This window comes from Daucus carota, chromosome 3, assembly GCF_001625215.2.
Source record: "Daucus carota subsp. sativus chromosome 3, DH1 v3.0, whole genome shotgun sequence".
NCBI classification, from domain to species: domain Eukaryota; kingdom Viridiplantae; phylum Streptophyta; class Magnoliopsida; order Apiales; family Apiaceae; genus Daucus; species Daucus carota.
The window spans coordinates 8,123,124-8,143,757 of record NC_030383.2 but is presented as its reverse complement, the minus strand read 5'-3'; the positions used below and the strand labels follow the sequence as shown (position 1 = coordinate 8,143,757).

The window sequence follows — 20,634 nt, the reverse complement described above, 5'->3', positions numbered from 1 at the left end:
TACAATCACAGAAACCAGCCGACTTAAATTTACAGTGTAATTTGCAAATTGAGTGTTTGAGAAATGCTAAGTCTACACGGTTCGGGTTGGGCGGGTTAACAGAATTTATTGACCCAAACCAATTAGATCGGGTTTTCAAAATTTCAACCCAACCCGAACCGTATAAATTCGTAACCCAAACCAATTTGTAGGACTTCGGTTTGGATCGGTTTGGATTGGTTTGGTTATAATCGCTGGTGTCGAATAGCTCTTCAACAACCAATTTTTCACACTAAAAATTACTTTAACAATCTTGTCAAAGGCATAAAATTGAATTCAGTTAAAAAAAAATAAATAGTAACAAATAATGAACAAATATATTCATGAATTTAATCTCATATTCTTATTTATAAATTTATTCTCATATATATTTAAATAGTAAACAAAAATTAATATATTGAATTTAGGGCAGACAAATACAATAAAATTAATTGGACTAGGCTAATATGCGATGAGATGGATAAATTTAATATGTTCCCGTACTTTTCAATCGGGTTGGGTTGAATCGGTTTATAAAACCTGAAACCCGTGTCCAACCCAATTAAATCGGGTTAATACTATTTCAATCCAATTACTAATCGGGTTAATAGTTTTCAGATTGGATCGGCCAAAATATGATCGGTTTGGATCGGGTTGGTCGGTTTCGTCAACCCGTGTACACCCCTACTAAGTCCAATGCATAAACATAAGGTGCGTTTGGATTACTCATGGGAACATGGATCAGAAATGGGAATGAAGTGTACGAGAATGGGGTTAATTGAGAAGGGGAGTTATATGAAATTAAAAGGGGTAGTTAGAAATTGAGATTCTCATTCCAAGTGACGAACGTTGTGTTGTGTTTTCGGCATTGCTGAGATCCAAACTAGTATGCATCTATTTTGAAGAGAAGCTTTCTTGAAACTAGAGAGGATGGGATCATCAGGGGCCTAATTCATGTATAGTCGTTCAAAAACTCACCATATGTAATTTCCATATGCAACCATATGTGTTATAATGCAATTCAGTGAATGCAACAAATTTCCCAATAATAACATGGAGAAATGCTACAAATTTCTCCGCATCATATCACTGCAATATAAGTATTTCAAACCCCAATTACAAAGTACATTCATTTTCTTAATTCAAGTATCAAACAAAGGGTTCTACACTTTCAGTACAATGCTGCTACAATCATCAAACAATGGCTGATGAATCTCATCTAAGTGACGCGAACGCCTTGGTATCTAAGAATCTCTCCAATAAGCTCACCCTTACCCGAACCAACATATCTCCCCTTAATATCACCATCTCTAATAAACAAAAACGTAGGCACCTCAATCACATTCATGTCCTTCAAAAACTGCATGCAACTGTCATTCTCATCTCCATTCATCCTCGCAAACACAACCATCCCATCCATCTGCCTCGACAGCTTCAACACCGTCGGATAGACCTTAACACACGGTCCGCAATGCTTGAGCCCCACGTCAAGAACAATCAGCTGATGATCAACCTTATGATCTTCAATCAGCTTCTCCACGTCATCTCTCGAGTGAAGCTGCACCACAGCAGAGTGGCTATCGCCGTAGTATAACACGTCCCCCTCCAGCACATCCGGGCCAATCCCTTCCTCTTCGTGAATAATCTCCATACTTTTGTAAAAACTGAAGTGTGGAACTTTCTCGATCTTTTCTCTCTCGCAAAGCGCCTTGGTTTTCTCGTTTTCGTCTCCCATGACGAGTAGAAACTCCACGTCGTTGCATGTCCTGCTTAGGTCAACCATGAAAGGGTAGATCTTGCGGCTCTGCTGGCTCGTGCTAGCTGCGTACTCAACTACAACTAGCTTGTCTTTCGCTGATCGGAGCGCTTCATCGAACTCATCGATGCTGTGTACTTGCTTCACTCTCTCGTCCGTGTTTGACACGTCTTTTTCTTTGGGTGATACGACGGCGTTTGTGACAAAGAGTGGTGGTTTTTGTGTCTTTGTAAGAGGATGGTGTTTAGGTTTTGTGAAGATGGATAGATTGAGGGTGTGGTGGAATTGGAGAGGGGTGATTTGTGGGGTGGAGTATGAAATATTTGTGGGAGGTTTGGATAGGAAAGTTGTGAAAGTAGCCATGGTGGCAAGGAGATGAGGAATGGAAGAAGAAGAAGATGATGATGAGAAGGAATGAAAATCTTGTGGTTTCTTGTGATTATATCCACACCTTTGGTCATTCATGTGTGGCTCATGTTCTTCGGACAAGGTTGCTTCCTAAGATTTTTTTTGAGTTATCCATTGTGGATATTCTGTTTCTATTTTTTTGGTCTAGATATATCATTACTTAATTCTCTGGTAAATGGTGAAGTGAAGAAACATATGTTACCGGTGAGAAGAATATTATGGATCTTGGGCTTTCTCGATAGTTGAATGAATGGGCAGCCACTTTATTTAAATGGTGTGTGGCCTATACAGTTTAAGTCATGATATTAATCAGCCTCAGCAGTGTCGTTCCATACCTTTTGAGGGCCTTGGGACGAAAGAAGAAAATGGGATCTAATTTTTTTTGCTTCACTAAATTTGATAAAATATGATCTTGTAGCAATGCAAACTCAAATTTTAGTCAACTTCCGTACAAAAATAACTATAAAACAATAGGGTCCTGTTCCCTGACAACTGTGTGTCAGGGAACAGTTATCCAACACATCACTCCACAGCCGTTGGATCGTTGATCCAACGGCTGGGGTAAAAGAAAAAGTTTTTAGCGTTCCGCGGTTTTTTTCCGCGGAAGGGCTGTTTTCAATAGACGTTCCGCGTATTTTTTCCGCGGATCAGCGGGAGTTTTTTAAGCGTTCCGCGGTTAATATCCGCGGAACTATCAGACGGGTGCAGTTGATGATTTATAACCTAGATGTGATCATTCAACACTTCAATTCCAAAAAAATCTTCATTTCAGCATTTTGAGCAGCAGAATTTCTTCATTTCTCTCTTCCAAGACCCATCCTTCCCTTGGGTAAGCTCCATTTGTAGTGGTGTGTTGTAGTGGTGTGTTGTTGTTATTTTGTTGTGTTGTAATGGATAAGATGTTTGCAAGATTTGAAGGTAGAAAAAGTTTAAAAAAAAATGATTATGTTGATGTACATGATGATGATGGTAAATGTGGTAATGATAGAGGTAATATTGATTATGTTAATGTTGATAGTGATGGTGAGGAGTTTTTTTGTAGTGAGCAATTAGATGAAGAAGAAATTTTGCATGAGAATAGAGGTAGTATGCATGAAAGTAGTGATAATTTGCATGATAGTAGTGATAATATTGTGGACGAAGATGAGCCTATTAGTATCCCTTGCTTGAATCAAAAATTTGCTAATTTACAAAGGGCGGAAAATTTATTTAGGGCGTATGCTTTAAACCATGGTTTTGCAATTAAGATACAAAACACGCAGAGGCGAGTCAATGATAAATCCATATATGGTCGAATGTACGTCTGTAATTTAGCGGGGGAAAATCGCGGGAAAAACCCCGTTGAGGAAGAAGAAATATTGATTGGTAGTGTTGGGAGTGTTAAGGGCAAACGGCGTAGAGATGTGCTGCCTAGAAGTGGTTGCAAAGTTAGAATGTACGTGGTTAATAAGAAAAAATCAACTCATTGGGAGATAACCTCTTTGGAATTAGAACACAATCACGAAGTCGTTACTCCTTCGAAGATGAGTTTGATAAGACGGGAGAGACATGTGACCGCGGCTCAAAGAAATTTAATCAAGACCTTACATGCTTCGGGTGTCCCACCAAGACAACAAATGAATATTTTTGGTCAAATGCACGGGGGAGCGGAACAAGTAGGTTTTAATAGCCAACATTTAAGAAATGTCGCGCGCGATTTTAGAAAGGACAACATGGGAGTAAACGATGCTCAAGCCGGTTTGGATTTGTTGTATCGTTTGAAAGAAGAGAGTGGCGGTAAGTTTTTTATCAAGACTCTCCTTGATGACGAACAAAGATTGAAGTGTCTTGTATGGGTCGATCCCCGCTCTATGATGGCCTATCGAAATTTTGGTGATGTGGTTGCGTTTGACACAACATATCGAACTACTAGATATGCTATGCCGTTTGTGCCTTTCACCGGAGTCAACCATCATTATCAATCAATAGTTTTTGGTTTTGCACTCGTGCGGGATGAATTGAAGACAACTTTTGAGTGGGTTTTGAGTACTTGGCTAGAGGCGATCGAAGGCAAAGAACCCCTAGCTATCATAACCGATCAAGATCAAGCCATGGCCGCGGCTATTGAATCACAACTACCGAATACCTCACATTTGTTATGCTCATGGCACATTAGCAACAAATTCCCCGAGAAACTTGCAACATATTACTCAAAGGAAGGGTTTAAATTTGATTTCAACAATTGCATCTATCACTCTTTGACTGAAGTTGTGTTTGAGGATCGGTGGAAGGCTTTGATTTTGAAATACAATTTGGAAGGCAATACATGGCTTCAAGGGTTATATGCTTTGAAGCATAAGTGGGTGGAGGCTTACACAAGAAACACTTTTTCTGCGGGTCAGAAAACCACATCAAGAAGTGAAGGAATGAATGCCTATTTTGATGCCTATGTTGGTTCTTGCACCGGTTTGAAGGATTTTGTTGAGGGTGCACAAAAAGCTTTGGAGAGGCAATTTATGCGTGAGAAAGATGAGGATTACAATACGTATCATAGAAGTCGTTGCATGCAAATGAAAACCGCCTTGGAGCACCACGCGGCTTCCATTTATACCAAAAAAATGTTTCGAAGATTTCAAGAACAATTGGTTGAAGCAAATAAGTACTTCGTGGAGAAAGATAGAGATCGGTCTTTGGAAGATGTTGAAGACACATTCTACAAATGTTATAGACCGTTGACGGGTGCATCTCAGAGAACCATGTATCTTGTATCATTCAACAAGGCGTCATTACGGGGTTCATGCATTTGTAGAATGTATGACCATGTTGGCATGCCATGCCGTCACATTATTGCCGTGTTGACGAAGAGGTGTGTGGCGGAACTACCGGAACATTTTGTGAAACGGCGTTGGACAAAGGATGCCAATAGAGTTGATGGCGTGTTGCCATATCAAACATCCGAAGTTGAATCACCATCTCATGAGTTGACTCCCACGGAAAGATTTAACCACATGACCTTACTTACCATGGCTTTTAGTCATAGTTGCTCCGCGTCGAAAGAGCGGTATGAATATGCCGTTGGGGTTATTAATCGAGAAACGGAGATTATTGAGAAAATGCCCGTTGACGGGGTAGAACGTGAAGGAGGTGAATTCAATACACAAACAACACAAGGAAGCGGTGAAAAGTTGCATGAGAATATCCTTGACCCCTTGGTGTCGAAAACGAAGGGGCGGAAAAAAGAGCACCGTCATAAAAGTCCACTTGAGGAACTTACAAAAGCAAAAAGAAAATGCCGCTATTGCACTATGTTAGGACATGATGTTAGAACGTGTCCGAAAAAAAAACAAGATACTTTAACAAAAGCTTCAACTGCCCAATTGTAATTACAAATCCCTTATGTTTTATTTGTGCATTATATGTTCTTCGTAGTAACTAACTTGTTCATTGTTGAATTTGTAGGTAAAATGACCGACGCTTCGGATAATGACTCAGTGTCACACGTAAGCAATTCATTCTCGGACTCGGATGAAATGGTAGATTCACCTACCTTTAGTGAGTTGGAGGAAGCATGGCGTCATCTTGACGAATTAGCAGAAATGTACGAACCACCTCCCCTAGTGGAAGAAGAAGACAATGCGTTGTACCCAGCTGACGAAGAGGCCTACCGGTCAAGATGTTGGACTGAAGCATGTCAGTGGTGTGCAAGCGATAACATGTTCGAAAGGGTGGCGTACAACTTGACCCCATATTTTCTCCCAATTTTGAACTTAGGTCAGGAGTACCCCGGTGGCCCAAACAAAGTCTCCCCGTGGGATGGTGGTTGGATTGTTGAGTGTGATAGGATAGCCGACATTCACAAATTGAGGCCTCGCGCGGGTTGCATGCGTGACCAAATGCGTATTGAATATGTGAAGGGTTGGGTGTCCCATCTAGATGGTGATGATACGGGGAAATGGATTACCGGCAAAGCACCATTTGCAACATTTCGTCTCTATGATGGGTCTAGTAGCATTCGTGTCACAATATGGAATGACCACAATACTCATGCCAATGTGACTGATGGTGTGCTCCGTGAAGGTTGTGTTGTCGTGCTGTATTGGGTGGCATGCTTCGTTAGAGCTGATGCACCGCCCGGAACTTCCACGCACCGATTATCGGGTGGCTTCTCCAACATTTTAGCGATTTTTAGTTAGTTAGCTTCCGACGTACCTGAATCGTGTTGAATTTAGGTTTTATATGTATTTTGGTGTAAACGTACTTTACTACACACCATTCGATGTATTATTGACATTAAAATGACAATATTATGCACTAATTATTTTCTCATTGGTAGTTATGTTAAACTTACAGTGGGTCTTCGGACTACCTCAATTATGATGATTCTAGTCTACTCTAATTTTTTTAAAATAGTTGAATGTGCCTAGTAGCGGCAACTTGAATGCAAAGTTCGGAAAAATGGCGGTAATGGTCATTTTCAAATAGAATGGTTTCGAGTATTAGAATAAAGTTGTATCATAGTTTATAAGTCATAACACAGTTCAGGACCCCGTATGCTCTGTTAAAACAGTCTTGCCAGTTAAAAGGATGTAAAAAAAAAAAAAAAATCTTTCTGATAGTTCCGCGGAAAATAACCGCGGAACGTCCAGAAGAAAACACACGTTCCGCGGTTATTTTCCGCGGAACCATCAGAAAGATTTTTTGGAATGTGCAGTCTGTTTCTGCACATTCCCACCTGTTTTGAACCCCTGTATAACAATCCCAACACTTTCAACAACATTGCAGTGTAAAAAATCCAAAATAAAAATTTCACAAAATTTCAAAAAGGGCAAATATGTGACCCAAATCGCCAAAATTTTCAAAACTCCAAAAAATGAAGTATCTCCAAAAAATACCAAATTAAATGACAACATATATAATGAAATTCCAAAGGCAACACAGTAAAAGGGATGGGGAAAAGCACATAACAACCACAAATTCTAAAATAAATAAAAGGGAATCGGGGAAGTGACACGGTCGATGAACGACCGATATAAACGCAAACAAATGTTTCATTCATAAATATTAAACCAATCTTAACTACATGATATCATTGTTCAAATAATTCCCTACAAATCCTCGTAGAATAAGGAAATAAATAAAAGTCCTAAGCTTGCTGCGCGACCCTCTGGCTCATCCGGTGGTTTGGGATGGATCTTGCTTTCCCCTTCTGAAGCTCCTTGGCAATCCTGTAACGGAAGACCTCGAGGTCTGAAGCGTCCCACACCAAGGTAGAGAGGTCATATCCTTGCAAGAGATAATCCATATACTTGCAAATATAAACCCCGCAATCAGTGTAGTTATTCTGCTTCGGCATTGCATCCCAGACCTGGACTAGAGGGTCCTCCTCCGGCACAGTCAGTCAGGGGCCAAGATAACGAAGCATCCTCGCCAACAGTCCAACCTAAAAACACAATCAACAAAATATAGGTCAAACGAATGAGACTTCAAATTGATATAAGAAAAAAGAAGAAACTTCTCGAGCCAAGCTCTGCATTGAATTCTCCGCCAAATTGAACATGAGATCATGTTTAATTCCACCCCGAAGCCCCACAGGCTGACCTCGTACCCATCCCCAGTCTCTCCTAATGGTGGCCATCTTCTCCTCTGAAAGCTTCTTACTTATCAGCCACTTCTGTTCAACAGGCCTACGGACATCCATCTTCTCGGGCCTCGAGGCAGTGGCCTGTGATGCGGGAACAGTAGGCTGAGTAGGGACCTGTGTAGTCTGCTGAGACGGCTGTGTCATATCAATGATATCATGGGGGGAGACGTCTGCAACAGTTGGCCTCTTTGCCACAGCCGATAGATGGACATGGTCGAAAACAGGAGGGGTGTATGCTTGGCCCTTTACCTGTTGCATGAAACGGCAGTACGGCTCGAGAAATATCGGGGCAATCTCTCTAAATTCCTCGCGATAGCCTTCAGGGATGGTTGAATCAATCTTCTTCAGGCATTCCAAACCCTTCTGAATCTGCAGATAGTTTGATGTCATGAAATTAGATACATACAAAGTACGAATAAAGGAAGCTTAACTTTAGTACTATCAAAGGGTAAACAAACTTACAAGTTGAAATGCCTGAAGGTTGTCAAACAACTCCCTGGTGGAATACTGCGGCTGTGGCACAGGCTGTGGCTTCCCAACGCGGCGCCTGGAAATGTGCTCGTACCACTCCAAGTAACCTGTGTCATCGGCGTCCAGTGAATGCTGAGCCACCACAACCTCGGGGTGATCCACAAAACGCTCCCACTCTCCAATCTCAGCAAACCATACAGCACGCCAATCACGTATCAGAAACACTTCTTTCTCCTGCCTGTACCGAGTCATGGATACCGGAGAGGGGGGAATAGGCTGCCTCAAACCAAACTGTCTCAACACCCTATCTGAATGCTGATACTCCACTATGTCATAATGAAGTAATGGGACCCGAGCAAGGCCAGCATAACGAGCCTCCCAATCCTCTGCAGATATGTCATGATCCCCATCCGAATCCCCTTCCATCTCATGAAATTCGGAATAGGGTGTCCAACTCAGTACGTCTGAAGCTACCCCATCAAACTCACCCCTGTAATGTGGCAAGCTATGATGAGGCGCCGCTCTACTGTCACGCCTAACCCGTTTCCTCTTCCCACCCACAATCCAGCCCTGCTCCTCAATCTCCTCCTCCTCCTCAATCTCCTCGGGAATATCAGGCTCCTTCCCCTTCCCCTTCCCCTTACCCCTCTTCCCCTTCCCCTTCCCCTCTTCCTTCCCCTTCCCCTTGCCCTTCACCTCTTCCTTTCCCTTCCCCTTCCCCTTCCCCTTGCCCTTCGCCTCTTCCTTTCCCGTCCCCTTGCCCTCCACCTTCCCCTTCTTCCCCTTACCCTCGTCCTCCTCCTCATCCTCGTCAGGCATAGCCCAGAACTCAGCTACCGGATAGCTGCCCCTGCTCTCATCGGGAATAGGTCTACCAATCTCGAACCTCTCATAAGACCATAGCATCAACAACCACACACAACATGATATCTTCTTGGCATCCTTCTGTGTGGCGTTATACAACCCCCTGTACAAGTAAGACAACACTGCCGAACCCCAAGACCATGTAGGAATCTCCCTCAGTCTGCGAAGATGGCGGAGATACCGGGGATGCACCACATTCCTACTAGTAGTAGGAAAAAGAACAGCACCTACAACAACGAACAAATAGGCCTGCGTGTGGATGAGAATCCGCTCTGGATCAGGACCGGGATCAGCTCCGTACGTCTCAAACAACCATGTGTACCTCACCCCGCCCCTAGTATGAGCCGAATCCACGTCAGCTGTCGACAACTCCTCAAACCAGTTCCTCCGAAAAAAGTCCTTCTGGTTGTCAATAGCATCTCCCACTAAAGGCCGACCATGAATGGGCAACCCCAATATGTAACCAACATCCTCCAAGGTCACAGTCATCTCCCCCTGTCTCATGAAGAATGTGTTGGTCTCTGGACGCCACCTCTCAACAAGAGCACTCACTAGCCTCGCGTCAGTCTGAAGTATAAGTCTGGGATTGGCAAACACGCCAAACCCTATAGCATGTAGAATTTCCTTCTGAGCATCAGAAAGAAACCAGCTCCTCATAGACCGGTTGCCACAGAAACACTCCAATGGACCCCGATCAACACCAGCCCAAACAGCAGCACTCACATGATACGAGTTATCTAAGATAACTTCCTGACTAACTGGCCCTGGTAGAATATCTTACATCCTGACAATGTAACATGAAATCAACATCAGACAACATAAAACTAAAAGATTCAAGTAAAGCATAAGAAGTTCACAATCACAACGAACACCTCCTTTTCTTAGTCTATTCTACCAATATTCAAACTATGAAGTAAATTAGGGGCATAATCACAATCACACCGAACACCTCCTTCCACTACAAACTCCACAAACTACCTACATATACTATATCCACACAACCATTTATATGATTCCAGTCAAATTTCGGTAGGAAAAGCACTAATCAAAATCAACAAAAAAACCAAGAAATCAAGGTACATTGATCATATAAAGGTTTAGGAAAAGCACACATACATACATATACAGAGGTTTAGGTGTTGTACGTACACCACCCATACATATATACAAAAAACGAACGAAAAAAATCAATTTTTTCATTCAGACATTTTGACAAACACCTTGTATTCATACACTTAAACGAACTACAATACATAATATACATGACATGTTTCACGCCGAAATCAAGTACCAAGCAATTACACGTGCAATTCAACTATTGAGTTTCAAATCAATCGTTCAAACTAAATGATCAAGCACCATATACAAACATGAAGCACACAAAACATGAGAATCCATATAAGGATGTAATCGAATTTGGTACGCACCTTATCAATGATGATGATGATAATCGAATTTGGTTGGTGTTCTGTACTTGAAGATCGCGGGTTGTGCTGTTCTTATCAAAGTAGGGAACTGTTATGTGTTTCTTCTCCTTTAAAACATGTAACTGATAAATGTGCGCGGTTTCTGCGTTTTAAAACGCGTCTGATAGTTCCGCGGATATTAACCGCGGAACGCTTAAAAAACTACCGTTGATCCGCGGAAAAAATACGCGGATCGTCTGTTGAAAACACCCCATCCGCGGAAAAAAACCGCGGAACGCTAAAAATTTTTCCTTTTACCCCAGCCGTTGGATCAACGATCCAACGGCTGGGGAATGATGTGTTGGATAACTGTTCCCTGACACACAGTTGTCAGGGAACAGGACCCAAAACAATAAAGTGTACAGGATGTAAAAAAAGAGGATTAAACAAATGTTTGATGACATTTATGTGTTATTGCATAATTGATAGTACCATTAGTTTAGTTACGGACGTAGTCGCTAAGGATAGAATAGGCTTATATATACTAATAACAATACATAAATTATACAAATTTTGGGCCCTTAAACTTTTTGGGCCCTGGGCGGTCGTCCTGATTGCCCTCCGTCTGGGCCAGGCCTGCCTCAGCTATATAGATTACAGAAGTTGTGTACTCTTTAGTCTTCACTAGCAATTTGGCCCGTGCTTCGCACACGGTAACGCTTGAATTTTTAATTTTAAATAATTAATTATAATATGTTTTTAATTATAATATGTTTTTAATTATAATATTGACTAATGAAAATACAATAAGTGTTTATAGTGTTGGGAATCATAATTGTTATTCTCTAAACCACAATGTAATAGTATTAATCTTCGAGTGATTTGAAGTTTAACGATGTTAAATTTAATTTATGATGACGGAACTGAATATAAGATATTTTACACGGCGGCAGGAGCATTAGTCTTGAAATTCTAGACCAATAAATATACTTAAGTGCCTGCACATACAGAGCAAGATTCCTTTCATGTATGCTAAAAAAAGTTTGAATTTTACTGATATTAATTAAAATTGTCATATCAACCATCAACTATTGCTTTAAATTAAATGTATAAAATATAATTAGAATAAAATAACTAAAATATTAAAATATAATAAATAAGAATTTCATAACTAAGCGTACTTACCGGAGCATATGTATGACCGTGAAAATATAGATTTCAATCTTCGTACCTGAGCGTACGTATGACCGTGAAAATATTCTTTATGAAATATTTCGATAGAAATAGCAAGTTAAATATATAATTTTAGTTTTTACAATAAAAATAAGTAAAATATATTATGATAATTTCTCGAGGCGAGACCTAAATTCTTTATTTTATTTGTTTTAAATTAAGATCTTTAATAAATTACATCATGTTAAAAAATATTAGTATTAGTATTTACGAAAAAAGTCCGACTTTTTTATGAGGAGTTTAAATGTAATACTTATTTTTGTTAATATGTACTAATTAGTCACATAATCTCATTTTTATCGTGCATTAACATGAATGTACAATACTATATTATTTATGAAATATTCTAGTAATTAAATATATATAATTTTAGTGTTTTAGATAAGTAAAAATATATTATTATAGTTTCTCAGCCTCGCAGAGAGAGCTCGATTCTTAATTTTATTTGTTTTACAGTGACATCTTCAATAAAATATATCATGTTAAAAATTTAAATACTTTTTGAATGATATTAAAATATATTAAGAATACATTAGTATTAGTATTCACAAAAATCCACCTTTGTTATCATGAGTTTAAATGTAATACTTATTTTTGTAAATATGTACACATTAGTCACAAAATCAGATTTTTATTGTGCATCAACATGAATGTACAATGATATATTATTTATGGAAAATTAGGATAAATTTTTTAATTTAAATAAATAATTTTGATGTTTTCAATAAAAATAAGTAAAATATGTTATTATAGTTTCATAACCTCGCCGCACGGCGAGACCTCGATCTTTATTTTATTTTTTTTAAAATTACATCTTTAATAAATTAAATCATGTTAAAAATTTAAATCTTTTCGAATGATATGAAAATAGTAAAATAAAAGCTATTATATTATAAGATATAAGGAAAGTTCTACAGAGACCGTTATTTTATCGGAGACAGAGACCTGCAATCAAAACATTATAAAGTATATTATTTTGTGAACTATGTAGATTTTATTATAAAAATATCATAAATATAGATTAATATTATATAAATAATAATTACAAAAATATTTAATATGTAATAGAACTAAAATAAATTACGTGTAATATATATATTTTATATTAAAAGAATTTCAAAGTAGGAAAATAAAATTTTAATATTGCACTGCTGACATTAAATTAAAGCAGAACTGTCATCCTACAGCACATGAGTGACCATATAAGGGTGTATCTTTTTTTTTGAAGCAGCACAGAACATTGGGCAGGTTGAACAAAAGTGAAGATAAACATCGCATTAAACTTAATTTATAAACATCCTCCCACTGCAAAATCTGACGATCCCAGCCTGAGGGTCTTCGTCTTTCTCTTGCTCTTTCTTTAGAACTTTCTAAGTTCTTTTGACTCGTGTTTCCTCTGCTTTCTGAAGTCTGAGCTTCTTGGTCCACTTTGCACAGGAGAAGTTCACTTGACTGCTGATAAGTGGTATTTATACACACTTATAGGCCTTCATTTCCACTTAAATTGGTTGGTTGTACTTAAGTGTTTAGTGTCTTTTGATGTGTTTTTATTGTTTTTCTGTGCAGGTCACGAGTTGAGGTGATGAAGTGAATTTCTATCATTTTAGGTTGGTTTTGGTGCATTATTTGCAAGAATAGAGAATTATGGATTCACCGCGACTTGGGATTTTGTGGGTATATCTTCTACAAACCCTCACGAGAGCACACTCGTCCACTAGAGCTATCTAGGGGTTTAAAGGGCTTGTTGCATATGCTAAATGCAACCGTGATCACCTACGGAAGTGGTACTAGAAGCGAGGAAGGACATGCACGCGAGAACGAGCGAGAAACGAAGAAACGAGGCTGTCATCACAGACACTAGCGCGCCCGCGCTAGTGCCAAGCGCGCCCGCGCTACATCTGGTGACTAGCGCGCCTGCGCTACACTTAGCGCGGCCGCGCTCCGCAGAAATTCCCCGGGCCGATTTTTACAGCTTTTCTGATGGATTTTCGCAGCGGTCGAGGCCCGGTTGACTTAGTCAATGTAATTTTTATTTCTCGTGTGTAAAAAAACCCTAGCCTCATAGTCGTAGTAAGAAGTTTAGTAGAGAACAATATCGTAGTTTCAGTTTAATCATTCAAGCACATTATCAGTTGTATTAGATCGTTCTTCGCGAGGAAGTGACAGTTTCGAGCGAAATCGTGAACTTCAATCTGTAACGTGTGATCTTTATTATTAATTCAAGCATTTTTATTCCATTTAATTCTTGTCTTTTATTTATAATGTTTTCACTAGAACCCATGATGTCGATTAGTTCGATTATGAACTAACCGCCTTCATGGGATTCTAATGGATTTATCGATGTAATCTAGTAACGAATATTAATTACTTGATTTTGTGACGTACGTTGATTTCTTTGCATGAGCCGTGCTTATTCTTCTTAGGAGCGTAGCTAACTTCTAAGTTGTTTGTTAATTCTTTCTGAAGCGAGAGTGGATGATCGAATTTAGAACTATGCCATGTAAACATAGGATTATGTGAATGAAACATAATTTGTGGTAGACTTGAACTATTTTTATCACCCTATGTAATCACGATAGACGACTTGTTATTAAACCTCTCTGCTTACACTACCGCTATAGAGATATAGGGTCTGAGCTTTGTTGGTGTCCATGAGATTTCTATCTTAATTGTGGATTTTGATTGGTATGATATGTGTGCAACGAGAGTTGGCATGTATTACTTTCGTGTTGTCTGATTAGGATCAACAGTCGCATGTTACTTAGTAATTTCAATTCTAGATGAATTCGATAATGAAATTAGAATCCCATGTGTTTTCCTATTCTGAATTTGATTAGTAATTTTAATTATTAGTATAAAAGAAACCAATCCTTGTTAATTGTCTTGGCAGTGATAATTGATCATACATTGTTGCATAGGTGCGTATTCATAATTCACCAGTCTCTGTGGGATCGAACTTAATATATTACTTGTGATCACGTGCGCTTGCGTGTAGATTTTTGCGAACAAGTTTTTGGCGCCGCTGCCGGGGACTCGGTGTTAATTAATTAGTTTATGTACTTGTCTTCAGTGTGCGTTAAAATTCACTGACTAGGATTCTATTCTCTTCTCACTTTTCTTCTTTTATTTATTTCAGGTACTTGGGTCGCGTTTATGCAAACACGTTCTCAAACCCGTAAAAGAAAAGCAATTGATTCAACGTCATCTTCTTCTTCTGATTCTGAAACAATGCCGGAACCTGAAGCACAACCAGACAGCAAGGCATTGAAGGATTTCTCTATGCCAAAGATCGATGATATCCAATCAAGCATTGTCAGGCCTGCAATCGCAGCCAAAGCCTTTGAAATCAAACCAGGAACCATTCAAATGGTCCAGAACTCGGTACAGTATGGGGGTTCTCCTACTGAAGACCCCAATATGCACATACGGAATTTTATAGAGATCTGTGACACCTTCAAATTTAATGACGTCTCTGATGAAGCTGTAAAGCTAAGACTTTTCCCATTTTCACTGAGAGATAAGGCTAAGGGATGGTTACATTCTTTACCATCTGGTTCGATTACTACATGGGAAGATCTAGCTCAGAAATTTCTCACTAAATTCTTCCCCATGGCAAAGACGGCTGCATTACGAAATGCTCTATCTCAATTCTCTCAACAATCAGGAGAAACATTCTGTGAAGCCTGGGAGCGATATAAGGAGATGCTAAGGAAGTGTCCCCATCATGGCATGCCGGATTGGATGCAAATAAACAGTTTCTATAATGGTCTTGGACCTCAATCCAGACCTATGCTTGATGCTGCTTCTGGAGGTGCACTATGGGCAAAGAGTTATGAAGAAGCTTATGATCTCATTGAAATGATGGCTGCTAATGAATATCAGAACCCCACTCAAAGACTTACTCAAGGGAAGGTAGCCGGAATTCTTGATCTTGACACGTCTACAGCTATAGCAGCTCAACTGAAGGCTCTCACGATGAAAGTTGATTCTCTGGCTCACCAAGGAATTCAACAGCCTGCTCCAGCTACTTATCATCCTAGCAACCGAAATCATCCGAATTTCAGCTGGAGTAATAATCAGGGTTATAATCAGCCTCAACAAGGATTTCAACAGGGACCTAAACAGTATAATCAAGCTGGAAATTCACAACAGTATGCGCCTAAACAGCCATATCACCCTCCGGGATTTCAGAATCATGGGCAATCAGCTAACGAAAGGTCTGACATGGAAGAGCTAAGGCTCATGTACAAGAGTCAGGCAGTAACTTTAAAAGCCTTGGAGACACAAGTTGGTCAGTTAGCTAATGCTTTACTAAGCAGACCACAGGGGAATCTCCCTAGTGATACAGAAGTACCAGGTAAGAGGGACCCTAAAGAGCAAGTCCAATCCATTACGCTGAGATCTGGAAGAACTACAACAGGGCCTACCTCAACATTGGTACAAGGTCAGGGTGATGAACCGCAAGAAATTCCAGCAGAAGTTCCTTCAAATACAATTGGCACCAACTCAACTGTTGAAAAGGATAAGGCTATTCCTGCAGCTGCTCCGATGTCAAAACCAGTATATCCACCACCTCCATTTCCTAGGAGGTTAAAAAAACAGCAGCTGGATAAGCAATTTGGTAAATTCCTAGAAGTATTCAAAAAGCTTCACATCAACATTCCGTTTGCTGAAGCACTCGAGCAAATGCCTAGTTATGCCAAGTTCATGAAGGGTATTCTTTCAAAAAAGCTAAAGCTTGAAGAGTTAGAGACCGTGGCTTTAACGGAGGAATGCAGTGCTGTACTTCAACAGAAATTACCACCTAAGCTTAAAGATCCGGGAAGTTTTACTATTCCTTGCACTATTGGGAAGTTCTCCTTTGATAAGTGTTTGTGTGACTTGGGAGCTAGCATCAATCTGATGCCTCTATCTATCTTCACACAACTTGGCCTACCAGAGCTCAAGCCAACAAATATGTCTTTACAGTTGGCTGATCGTTCGATCACATATCCGAGGGGTATAATTGAAGATGTGCTAGTCAAAGTTGATCAATTAATATTTCCAGCCGACTTCGTGATTCTTGATTTTGAAGAAGACAAAAGGATTCCTATCATCTTGGGTAGACCATTTTTAGCCACTGGCCAAACATTAATCGATGTCCAAAAAGGGGAACTCACAATGAGAATACAAGATCAAACTGTCACGTTCAACGTATTCAATGCAATGAAATTACCAACTGATGAGGAATCTTGTTTCAGTGTGGATGTGCTAGACACTACGACAGAAGCTAATAGCCAGCGGGTTCTACAGAATGATGCATTGGAAGTAATCCTTACCAATGATGAGGAATGGGACAGTGAAGAAGAATTGGAAGAGATCCATCATCTTAACTCATCACCTTGGGGAAGGAATTTTGAACCACCTGTCGAATCTCTTGGCTTGGAAGAACAAAAGGAAGATCACAAACCACTACAGCCATCAGTAATCGAAGCACCTAAACTTGAACTTAAACCACTACCGGATCACTTAAGGTATGCTTTTCTTGGCAAAGGTTCTACTCTTCCTGTGATTATTGCATCTAACTTGTCAGGTGAGGAAGAGGAAAAACTTTTGAGGGTGCTAAGGGAATTCAAAACAGCGATTGGTTGGACCATAGCTGATATCAAGGGCATCAGTCCCTCCTTTTGTCAACACAAAATTCTCATTGAAGAAGGAAGCAAACCTTCAGTGGAACAACAAAGAAGGCTAAATCCTATCATGAAGGAGGTTGTAAAGAAAGAGATTCTTAAATGGCTTGATGCAGGTATCATTTATCCAATTTCAGATAGCTCATGGGTGAGTCCAGTGCAGTGTGTGCCTAAAAAAGGGGGAATGACAGTAGTAGCCAACGAAAAAGGGGAACTTATCTCAACTAGAACTGTCACTGGTTGGAGGATTTGCATGGACTACCGAAAGCTGAATAAAGCTACAAGAAAGGATCACTTCCCTCTGCCTTTTATTGATCAGATGCTTGACAGGTTGGCTGGTCATGAATTCTATTGCCTATTGGATGGGTATTCTGGCTATAATCAGATTGCTATCTCTCCGGAGGATCAAGAAAAGACAACCTTTACATGCCCTTATGGTACATTTGCATTCAGAAGAGTACCTTTTGGCTTATGTGGTGCACCAGCCACTTTTCAAAGGTGCATGATGGCAATATTTTCGGAGATGATCGGCATCAATGTGGAGGTATTCATGGACGACTTTTCTGTGTTTGGAACATCTTATGACGAATGCCTCACGAATCTGAGAATGGTTCTTAAGCGATGTGTGGAAACTAATCTGATTCTCAATTGGGAAAAATGTCATTTCATGGTGCAAGAAGGAATCATATTGGGGCATAAGGTATCTGCCAAGGGACTAGAAGTTGATAAAGCGAAGGTGGAAACAATTAAAAATCTTCCTCCACCACTTTCAGTCAAAGGCATCCGAAGCTTTCTTGGTCATGCAGGTTTCTATCGGAGATTCATCAAGGATTTCTCAAAAATTTCTAAACCCCTTTGTAATCTGTTAGAGAAAGACATTCCATTCAAATTTGATGAGAAGTGCTTGGAAGCATTTGAAATCTTAAAAAAAAAGTTGACATCAGCGCCTATCATCACTGCACCTGATTGGAGTAAACCATTCGAATTAATGTGTGATGCCAGTGATTATGCTGTAGGGGCTGTACTGGGCCAGCGAGCAAATAATGTGTTTCATGTTATCTATTATGCCAGCAAAACTTTGAATGATGCTCAATTGAACTACACTACTACTGAGAAAGAACTTCTAGCTATTGTCTTTAGCTTTGAGAAGTTCAGGTCTTATCTTCTTGGAACAAAGGTAGTGGTATATACTGATCATGCAGCTATTCGGTATCTCATATCAAAGAAAGATTCTAAACCAAGACTAATTCGCTGGGTTTTATTACTCCAAGAATTTGATGTGGAAATTAAAGATCGTAAGGGCACAGAAAATCAGGTAGCAGATCATTTGTCCCGACTAGAAGATCACAGCAAACAAACTACAGACAACACTCTAATCAATGAATTCTTTCCTGACGAACAGTTGTTTGGAGTTGATGCAGAAGAGCCATGGTTTGCTGACATTGTAAATTATCTGGTGAGTAAGATCATTCCTCCAGAATTCTCTTATGCTCAACGCAAGAAATTTCTTCACGATGTGAAATGGTATATTTGGGATGAACCCTTTTTGTTTAAACAAGGAGTTGATCAAATTCTCAGAAGGTGCATCCCTAATAATGAAGTTGAGGGAGTTTTGCGCGAGTGCCATTCCACTGGTTATGGAGGACATTACAGCGGAGAAAAGACAGCAAAGAGGGTACTTCAAGCAGGATTTTACTGGCCAACTATGTTTAAAGATGCTCATCAGTATGTGTTGGGATGCGATCGATGTCAACGTACAGGTAATATATCTAGGAGGAATGAAATGCCTCTTAAAATGCTCTTGGAAGTCGAAATATTTGACGTTTGGGGTATTGACTTCATGGGACCGTTCGTTTCATCTTGCAACAACCAGTATATTTTATTAGCAGTGGATTATGTGTCTAAATGGGTGGAGGTAAAAGCTTTACCTACAAATGATGCTAAGGTGGTCTTGCAATTTCTTCAAAAACAAATCTTTACCCGTTTCGGGGTCCCTAGAGTCATTATCAGTGATGAAGGCTCTCATTTCTGCAATCGGAAGTTCACAACCTTGATAACTAGGTATAATATCAATCACCGGGTTGCTACTGCTTATCATCCTCAAACGAATGGTCAAGCTGAAGTGTCTAACAGAGAGATCAAACGCATATTGGAGAAGGTGGTTAACCCTTCTAGGAAAGACTGGTCCTTACGATTAGATGAGGCTGCTTGGGCTTATCGAACAGCTTATAAAACACCGTTGGGTACTTCTCCATTTCAGTTAGTGTTTGGCAAGGCTTGTCACTTACCAGTTGAGTTGGAACATAAAGCTTATTGGGCCCTAAAGAAGTTGAACTTCGACTTACAATTAGCTGGAGAGAAACGAATGATGCAACTCAATGAGTTAGAGGAGTTTCGCCTCCGTGCTTATGAAAATAACAAACTCTACAAAGAAAAGGTGAAAAGATTGCATGATCAGCGACTGATACAAAAATCGTTTGTGGTTGGTCAATTGGTGTTATTGTATAACTCTCGGTTGAAGTTGTTTCCAGGGAAACTCAAGTCACGCTGGTCAGGACCATTTACAGTCAAGACGGTATACTCCCACGGTGCAGTAGAAATCTATGCAAAATCACCGGATGAATCATTTAAGGTTAATGGTCAAAGGTTGAAGCCTTACTTTGGCGGAAACGTGAATCGTGAGGTACAAACAACGATTCTTCAATCAGAATCAGAGTAATTCTGGACTTCACGTCGAGCTAACGACGTTAAACAAGCGCTTCGTGGGAGGCAACCCACGCATTGGAACCACATTGTACCATTGTAAACCCCAAAAACACAAAAATCGAAAAATTTCAGCCTCCGGTGTCAGACACTAGCGCGCCCGCGCTAGTGTCAGGCGCGACCGCGCTAAGTTGCACAGCGCGCCCGCGCTATACTTAGCGCGGCCGCGCTACTGACTGCCGGACCAGCGGATTTTTCCCCCAAAAATAGTTTTTTTTCGTTTTTAAAAGCCCACAATCCTAATTTTGCATGCCTAGCCCGAAATACATCCCATAAAACCCTAGCTCAACTCTCCAATCCTTATATAAACACAAAACACATACCCAAATCCCATTATAATTCTCTAAACCCTAAATTATATATACACATCCATACACACAACCTTCATCCAATCTTTCAATTCCAATACACATACACCTCTTGCAA

The 20,634-nt window shown here is 39.9% G+C and overlaps 2 protein-coding genes and 1 non-coding gene across 3 annotated transcripts; 1 reads left to right on the top strand and 2 right to left on the bottom strand.

Annotated features, from left to right (window-relative positions):
• Positions 1–1,134: 1,134 nt before the first annotated feature.
• Positions 1,135–2,256, bottom strand: LOC108210741 (thioredoxin-like protein CDSP32, chloroplastic). The gene has a single exon (XM_017382132.2). The coding sequence runs from the start codon at positions 2,237–2,239 to the stop codon at positions 1,238–1,240; it is 1,002 nt and encodes a 333-aa protein (XP_017237621.1). The 5' UTR covers positions 2,240–2,256; the 3' UTR covers positions 1,135–1,237.
• An 816-nt stretch (positions 2,257–3,072) lies between these two features.
• LOC108198072 (protein FAR1-RELATED SEQUENCE 5-like) lies at positions 3,073–6,354 on the top strand. The gene is made up of 2 exons (XM_064089774.1): positions 3,073–5,305; positions 5,621–6,354. Exons 1-2 carry the CDS (start codon positions 3,073–3,075, stop codon positions 6,352–6,354), a joined length of 2,967 nt encoding a protein of 988 aa, XP_063945844.1.
• A 9,046-nt stretch (positions 6,355–15,400) lies between these two features.
• On the bottom strand, positions 15,401–15,507 carry LOC135151798 (small nucleolar RNA R71). The gene has a single exon (XR_010290717.1). It is a non-coding gene; the product is annotated as a small nucleolar RNA R71 (small nucleolar RNA).
• Positions 15,508–20,634: the final 5,127 nt, after the last annotated feature.

What these genes read in the sequence shown, in the direction of transcription:
- LOC108198072 (XM_064089774.1), top strand. Translation starts at nt 3,073, where the DNA reads ATGGATAAGATGTTTGCAAGATTTGAAGGTAGAAAAAGTTTAAAAAAA. An exon ending in CGGGGTAGAACGTGAAGGAG is followed by an intron (nt 5,306 to 5,620) that starts GTGAATTCAATA and finishes TTGAATTTGTAG; the next exon opens with GTAAAATGACCGACGCTTCG.
- LOC108210741 (XM_017382132.2), bottom strand. Translation starts at nt 2,239, where the DNA reads ATGAATGACCAAAGGTGTGGATATAATCACAAGAAACCACAAGATTTT.